This window comes from Musca autumnalis, unplaced genomic scaffold, assembly GCF_047663935.1.
Source record: "Musca autumnalis isolate F117 unplaced genomic scaffold, ASM4766393v1 scaffold_1, whole genome shotgun sequence".
Classification (NCBI taxonomy): Eukaryota; Metazoa; Arthropoda; class Insecta; order Diptera; family Muscidae; genus Musca; species Musca autumnalis.
In genome coordinates this window covers 54,527,045-54,535,495 of record NW_027411644.1, presented here as the reverse complement: position 1 = coordinate 54,535,495, position 8,451 = coordinate 54,527,045, and the positions used below count along the sequence as shown (strand labels likewise).

Sequence of the window (8,451 nt, the reverse complement as noted above, 5' to 3'; positions counted from 1 at the left end):
TTTCTGCAGGAGGATTGTCAGGAAGACATTTTGGTCTTCTATACGCAGACTTTCTTCTTTACTTGGGTAGAACTTCTTCTATAGGCCTCTATAAGCGAACTTTTTTTATGGAAGAAGTCAATTCAGCGAACTTTTTCTATGGAAAAAACCAATATAGTGAATTTTTCTATGGAAAAAGTCAATTCAGCGAACTTTTTCTATAGAAAAAGTCAATTCAGTGAACGTTTTCTATGGAAAAGGTCATTTTAGTAAACTCTATCTACGAAAAAAGTCAATTCAGCGAACTTTTTCTATAGAAAAAGTCATTTCAGTAAACTCTTTCTATGGAAAAAGTCAATTCAGCGAACTTTTTCTATAGAAAATTCAATTCAGTGGATTTTTTCTATAGAAAAGGTCAATTCAGCGAACTTTTTCTATAGAAAAAGTCAATTCAGCGAACTTTTTCTATAGAAAAAGACAATTCAGCGAACATTTTCTTAGCAAAAGTCAATTCAGCGAACTTTCTATAGAAAAAGTCAATTCAGCGAACTTGTTTTTCTGGAGAAAGTCAATTCAGCGAACATTTTCTATAGAAAAAGTCATTTCAGTGAACTCTTTCTATGGAAAAAGTCAATTCAGAGAACTTTATCCATGAAAAAAAGTCAATTCAGCGAACTTTTTCTATGAAAAAAGTCAATTCATTGAACTGTTTTATGGAAAAAGTCAATTCAGCGAACTTGTTCTATAGAAAAAGTCAATTCAACGAACTGGTTTTATGGAAAAAAGCCAATTTAGCGAATTTTTTCCATGGAAATGTCAATTCAGCAAATTTTTTCTATAGAAAAATTCAATTTAACGAACTGGTTTTGTAGAAAAAGTCAATTCAGAGAACTTTTTCTAAGGAAAATGTCAATTCAGCGAACTTTTTCTATAGAAAAAGTCAATTCAGCGAACTTTTTCTATAGAAAAAGTCAATTCAGCGAACTTTTTCTATAGAAAAAGTCAATTCAGCGAACTTTTTCTATAGAAAGTCAATTCAGCGAACTTTTTCTATAGAAAAAGTCAATTCAGCGAACTTTTTCTATAGAAAAAGTCAATTCTGCGAACTTTTTCTATAGAAAAAGTCAATTCTGCGAACTTTTTCTATAGAAAAAGTCAATTCTGCGAACTTTTTCTATAGAAAAAGTCAATTCAGCGAACTTTTTCTATAGAAAAAGTCAATTCAGCGAACTTTTTCTATAGAAAAAGTCAATTCAGCGAACTTTTTCTATAGAAATAGTCAATTCAGCGAACTTTTTCTATAGAAATAGTCAATTCAGCGGACTTACAAAGTCAATTCAGAGCACGTTTTCTAATGAAAAAGTCAATTCAGCGAACTGTTATTTTACTGAAATTCAACTCCGCGAATGTTATCTAAAGGAAGTCCTGTTTATTAAGGACGGAACAATCGGTGGATGTCATTACCTTAATAGACAAGGTGCTATTAGTTAGCCAGCATCTTTAGAAATTCTTCCTACATTTTATCATTTAAAAATTTACATATACTGTGATTCATTTTCAAGCTGAATCCAGATTAAACAAGTTAAAAATAATCCTAAAATTATATTAAAAATTGTTCGAACTTTCGAAAAAGGTTGTGTTATACTTTTAATAGGTATTTTTTATTTATAAAGCTATCTTAAAAACGATCGACTAGGGATAAGATATGTGTTTCTTCCTGTTCCTTCCAATCAGAATCACCATCATCACCCAAATTTCCAGCATATTCTAGAAAAAAAAAACAAATATTAAAAATAAGGATAACAAACAAGAAATGATCTTACCTCTCATGACACTGCGTATCGTTTTCATGGAAGCACCACGTAAATTCAATATTTGTAATACACGAGATTTGATTGATTCGGAGGTGGCGCTAATTTCCAAAATTATGTAATCAATCATTTGCAGGGTAAAGAGGCCACCTGTTAGACGTTTAAGGTAGTTATTTTCCGCTTCTTCTGTTTCATCAAGATCTTCGTCCTAAAAGCAAATGAAAAATATAATAAAATTCTTTGGAGAAGTTATCTTTTCGTTTTATCCTACCCTTGGCTGTTGGTCAATTTCCCTATCCACTGCCTCCACCTTCTCCAAATACTTCAAATGCAGCTCCAGTAAACGATCAACTTTTTCATGATCATTTTCGGTAAACTTTGATAGCAGCCGTTGTCTTTGCGCTCCTTTACAATTCCTTAGCATCGATGCAATCACCGCACAAACATGTTCCTCATGAGCATCGGCGGATAATAGGCGTTTACTTTTCTTTGGAGTTTTCATAAAAAGGGGGAAAATGGTCCTCAAACCCAAAATATCAACAAATTTATTACAATTATCACGACCATCTGGACCAGACATGGCATGATCTAAAACTTTCAGTGAACCATTACGTGACATTTTCTTTTCTCTTAGCATAAGATTCATCAACTGTAAACCTTCGCCTTTGAGGAATTTCTCACGATTTTCTTTGGCCATCAGAGCAGAACACATGCAGTTGAATAAATTCTCCATATATTCCTGCTCTTCGGTCGATGAGGGATCATGTTTTTTATAGAAAGCCAATTGTTGCAGCAAAATATCAATGCCATCCAATTCACCCAACATCAGTTTGTTGTCATAATTTGTTTGTATTAATATGGAAAGTATTTCACTGCAATAGAGTTTATTGGCATCATATGGTGGTTTTTGTTTTAGCCTTTTAAGTATCCATGCCAAGAGGCCCTGTTGTGCTGCCTCCGAGACAATGTCATTGTTCATTTCGGTAAGATTTTCCACAATCGACAAAGTGTTGTGTACACCATCTGCTTCTTCCTTGATTTGTTCATTAAGACGTTCCAGATTTTGTACCAAAAGGGCAATGACTTGTTGTTTGCGTAAAGCTTCAATCAAGACCTCAGCACCATCACTACTTTCACCTGGAAAACAAAATCCAACCAGTTAGTTTCCCTAAAATAAATTGAAAATATCTGGAATCCTTACCCAATATATCCACATCTGTCACCTCCTGCAATAGATCAACAATTGCTACAGCTATATCTGTATTGGGATGATTTAACAACTCCAAAAGGCTTGGTATACCATTTAGCTCCACCAGCACCGGATATAAATCCGGTACTGTGGCCACAGCCTTTAGCTCCTGTATGACAGAATGCAGTTCCACCTCAGAGTCCATAAATTTTATGGGATTATCAGAATATTTTATACGCAATTCTTGATTCTTTAAATTTTTCTTTTCGAATACCAGAAGCAGCTTTTTAAGACCCTGCTCATCTAGGACATCACCTTCAGCTTCTTCACTTTCAACATATTTAAGAATATTCATACGCTCTTCATTCGTTAGCTCTGGATCGAGCAAAGCCGCAGCAACACCCGACAACTGAGGTATGGGAGGATCTTCTGGTTTTGCAAAATCCGCTGCCTCCTTTGCCTGCGCTATACGTTTCAAACGTTTGCTGTTCTTTTCCTCTTGTCGTGTGGGTTTTTCGGGTGGATAGTCTTCATCGTCTTCGTGAGAACGTTTTGGTGTGGCCTCAGGCTGAAAAAATTTATTAAATTAGGATTTGTTTGCTTATGACAAGCAAAAGAATGAGCATAAGCTGAGAATCAAGTCCAGTTTAGGGCCTGGACGCAAATCAGGTTAATATGTTTGCCACAGATAGTCGTTGGGGTCCGTAGTACAACATTATATTTTTCTTGCAGGAGTCCATACTTTCAAGATAGGGGTCTTCAAAGTTCCGTAAGTATCCATACTTTTTTCTATATTTTTACAATATTGCACTAGGTTATATTATAAGGCCCAAAGCTAGTCGGGAATTTAAAACTTTCACCTATAGACAGCGCCATTCATTAATGTTCCCTTTAAAAATGCGAACTTTTTCCAACTGAGAACTTTTTGCACTCCAGAACTTTACAATGATGGTATTTATGGAAAATTTGAAGGCCCTTATCTCGGGAATTTGTGCAAGACAATTGATATCGTTACTATCTATACTACTATATATATAAAGCCGCCTTGGACATACGGACATACAAGTGATGAAGTGATGAAAAAAAGCGATTCGCGACGTTGTCTGTTTCCGAGTCCATCAGAATATTCCACAAAATTCTTGCGATGGATTTAAGTCTTCTTCTTGTAATATTTCGAACGGAATGTTCCCCAATATCTTCTATACTTACTTTAAAGGATAATAACTCCCCAATATCCATGTTTTTGGATAAAAATATTGTGATTTCTGCTTAATTAATTGAAAAATATTCGTCTAGCGTGAAAATAAACAAAATAAACAAACGTGAACTGTCAAATGTAATTAGCCGACTTCCACTTAGAGTTGCCAGACAGTTTGATTCAGATCAATTTCAATCACAATGAATCATGGTACAATTAGAAAGGTAGATGCCTCAGCCCAGCTGATCGAATCTAAAACGTCAAAAAACTATGAATTCGCCATGAAAAATCAAAACAAAAAACCATATGATTCGGTAAGTAAGAGATAGCATGTGTTCACTTTATAGACAAACGCAAGCGATAAAAAGAGACAACAAGAGATCACTTGGCGAAAATTTTGACATTTTACATTACAAAAAAAGTTGCTTTGTTGTAGCAATTCGCCGTTGTTTCTACCTTTTTAATTGTACCATGGCACAATTAGGAAGGTAGATGCATCAGCCCAGCTGATCGAATCTAAAACGTCAAAAAACTAGGAATTCGCCATGAAAAATCAAAACAAATAACCATATGATTGGGTAAGTAAGAGATAGCATGTCATCACTTTAAAGACAAACACAAGCGATAAAAAGAGACAACAAGAGACCATTCGGCGAAAATTTTGACAGTTTACATTACAAAAAAGTTGCTTTGTTGTAGCAATTCGCCGATGCATCTACCTTCCTAATTGTATCATGAATTGTACCATGAGTTGACTTCAAAAAGTAAACGGCATGGCCATGGTACAATTACAAATCATGGTACAAATTCAAAATTTGACATCAATTCAATGCAATTGACACATTATGTTACCATCAGCTGGCATGATAATGCTACCTGTATTATTGTACCATGTTACAAATGTAGATGCATCGGCGAATAGCTACAACAAAGCAACTTTTTTCGCCGATGTTTCTACCTAAGCATGGGACAATTACTTAGGTAGAAACATCGGCGAATTGCTGCAACAAAGCAACTTTTTTTGTAATGTAAACGTCAAAATTTTCGCCAAATGGTTTCTTGTTGTCTCTTTTTATCCCTTGTGTTTGTACAGTGAAGTGAACACACTCTACTCTTACTTACAAAATCATATGGTTTTTATTTTGATTTTTCACAGCGAATTCATAGTTTTTCGACGTTTTAGATTCGATCAGCTGGGCTGAGGCATCTACCTAAGTAATTGTACCATGTACCTAAGTAATTGTACCATGATTGGGACATCCTGGAGGACCTATAATGTAAAATGTCAAATTTTTAGCCAAATGGTCTCTTGTTGTCTCCTTTTGTCGATATCATAAAGGAAACAGTAGTAAAAATTGTAGTAATTGTAATTGAACTAAAAATTTTTAGAATCTTGCAGGTTCTTGAACAGAGCAAATACTCGAAATCTTAAAATTTTCATCTTTTGTCTTTGTTCCGTAATACATACTATCACAAATGCTGTCGGGCATACTCATGGCACAATAATACAGGTACAACGGCAAAAACAATAGTTATCAAAATGCATTCTTGTGAATAAAATCACATACGTACAAAAGGTAAACAAGCAATTCAGGGTAATGCGTTGTTAGGTCTGTTCGATAACTTCACAAGTGAAAAGTATTGGCAAGTACATACTTGTAACTGATTCTCATTTCTATTTTATTAAACAAGTTTGTTATCGAACAGCATTTTCTAAAAGTTTGTACAAATTTGTACGAACTTTTGTGTTATCGAACAGACCTATTATGTATGGCGTATAGCAAATACGGCCTTGGATCCTAAACACACATTTCCAACCGTAAAGCACGCAGGAGGATCTGTTATGGTATGGGGTTGTATGAGTGCTTCCGGTGTAGGGAATATTGTCTTTATCGAAGGAATTATGGATAAGATGTGTTATTTAAACATTCTGAAGGATAATTTGAAATGCAGCGCTGAAAAACGGGATTGGGGACAACATTCCAATTTTATCAAAATAATGACCCCAAGCACAAATCACACATTTTTCGAGAATGACTGTTCAAAATGATTCAAACACCTCCCCAATCACCGGATTTGATTCCTGTAGATAGGAATCCTGAAAAATGCCTTGAAAAAAGAATAGGGAAAATTTCAGATTTCTTGCACCGAAAATTTAGTTAAATCTATGCCAAAAAGCTAAAAGCTCTAAAGGATAACAACAGATATACCAAGTGCTAAACACCTAAGAAATCCTTTTTGTTAAATAAAACTATAAGTGTGGAAACGTTTCGCTGTGTAGAAATCGATGATGTTTAACAATTTTTTTTATCTAAATTTACATTTTGAAGGATAATTTGAAATGCAGCGCTGAAAAACGGGATTGGGGACAACATTCCAATTTTATCAAAATAATGACCCCAAGCACAAATCACACATTTTTCGAGAATGACTGTTCAAAATGATTCAAACACCTCCCCAATCACCGGATTTGATTCCTGTAGATAGGAATCCTGAAAAATGCCTTGAAAAAAGAATAGGGAAAATTTCAGATTTCTTGCACCGAAAATTTAGTTAAATCTATGCCAAAAAGCTAAAAGCTCTAAAGGATAACAACAGATATACCAAGTGCTAAACACCTAAGAAATCCTTTTTGTTAAATAAAACTATAAGTGTGGAAACGTTTCGCTGTGTAGAAATCGATGATGTTTAACAATTTTTTTTATCTAAATTTACCTGATTTTTGCTAATTTTTATACCCTCAGCATTTATGCTAACGAGGGTATATACACTTTCATACGGACAAAATGTGCCTCATCGAAATAATGGTTTTAGACCCCAAGTATGTTTGGACGAAATGTGTTTCAGACAATTTGGAGTCGATTGAGCAATGTCCGTCCGTCTGTCTGTCTGGCTGGAGCGCACGATAACTCTCGAACCGATGAACCGATTCGGTTCAAATTTTGGCTCTCGTAATATTTTGCCCAAACTTAGTTTAAGTTCGAAGATGGGCTATATCGGTCCACTCCTTCCGGAAAAGTTCAGTTTAGTACCTGCTCTCGAATCGCCTTGGTTTTTGTTGTAACATCTTGTATTCTGGAATATCCCATTTGCTACACACTTGCCATGCACACGTACGTATACACGAAGGGGCTCATCAGCCCGATAGCATGGCTGGTAGTGACAGTTACACCTTGTATAACCCCAATGTTTAAAAAAAAAAAACAGTCCTTTTAAGTTTTTAGTATTTTTTTCTTTTGGTTTTTTATTTTATTTATTTAACATAAATTAATACAAAAAAATTAAAATTAAACTAAACAAAATGAAAGGGAGGAAAAAATAGTTGATAAAAGAATTCTTTAAAGAAATTGGTGGCTCAACAAAACAAAATAGTAAACTTAAATGTCAAAACAAGAAAGTGGTGAAGAAAGAATTTGGTTATATAAAAAAATAATAATTTAGAAAAACAAGAAAGAGAGCGTATAAAAAATTCTTTGTTTTTTCAGCAACATTTTCTTAAATATTTTTGGTTTCTAAAAAGTGGGGGAGGAGTATATAGTTGTTCTTCTTCATTTCCTTAAATGCGCAATTGGGGGTTGGTATAACGGACATACTTCAAGAGAGCATCGTTTTCTTCACAAACGAAAGGTTTCTTGTGATGACAGGCAACGTCGTGCCAGTTGACACCATCATTGTAGAACTGGTTCAAGAGAGCCAAGCAGTTTTCGGGAGCACCGTTTTGTTTGTATTCACGGTTGTCGGGTTGAGGGATGCCAATACCACCGCTGGGAGACCAATCACCTTGGCTGCGTTCGTTGGTGGGAGCCAATTTTTGCAAAGTAGCGGTCCAGAACCAGCCGTTGATGTTGGTGGGTTGCAAGTCGGGACGTTCACAGCCCTTGAAGTCACAGAGACGGCCAGAGGTCCAGATGTATTTTACCTGGAAAGGGAAAAGGGAGAAAAGCATATGAATTATTAGTTATTTAAAGAAAAAAAAGTTGGAGAAAAAGGATGAATACAGTAACAAAATACTAAAAACGTGTAGTAGGGAAAATGAAATCTCAGAGAGAGAGAGAGAGAGAGAGAAATTGGGGAGTTATTTATTTTCCCAGTTTGAAATGAGAGTCTAACTTAAAAGACTTAAGACACATACATTAACTTGACGTTTTTGTAGACAGAGAGACATACTGGGAGATATGTAAACATGGCCAAATAAACAAAAAGAGAGGCCGAAGTAAAACAAAAGACTTAGGACACATACTTTAACTAGTTTAAAGTTTATATTTGGAAATAAT

The 8,451-nt window shown here is 35.0% G+C and overlaps 2 protein-coding genes across 2 annotated transcripts; both read right to left on the bottom strand.

The window, feature by feature from the left end:
- Positions 1 to 1,601: 1,601 nt before the first annotated feature.
- On the bottom strand, positions 1,602 to 4,334 carry LOC141397661 (beta-catenin-like protein 1). The gene is made up of 5 exons (XM_073974240.1): positions 4,189 to 4,334; positions 2,992 to 3,547; positions 2,062 to 2,927; positions 1,803 to 1,998; positions 1,602 to 1,746 (listed from the first exon to the last, which is right to left on the bottom strand). Exons 1-5 carry the CDS (start codon positions 4,216 to 4,218, stop codon positions 1,658 to 1,660), a joined length of 1,737 nt encoding a protein of 578 aa, XP_073830341.1. The 5' UTR covers positions 4,219 to 4,334; the 3' UTR covers positions 1,602 to 1,657.
- Positions 4,335 to 7,490: 3,156 nt separating this feature from the next.
- On the bottom strand, positions 7,491 to 8,342 carry LOC141388893 (uncharacterized). Its single transcript, XM_073959562.1, has 2 exons — positions 8,310 to 8,342; positions 7,491 to 8,096 (listed from the first exon to the last, which is right to left on the bottom strand). Exons 1-2 carry the CDS (start codon positions 8,340 to 8,342, stop codon positions 7,734 to 7,736), a joined length of 396 nt encoding a protein of 131 aa, XP_073815663.1. The 3' UTR covers positions 7,491 to 7,733.
- Positions 8,343 to 8,451: the final 109 nt, after the last annotated feature.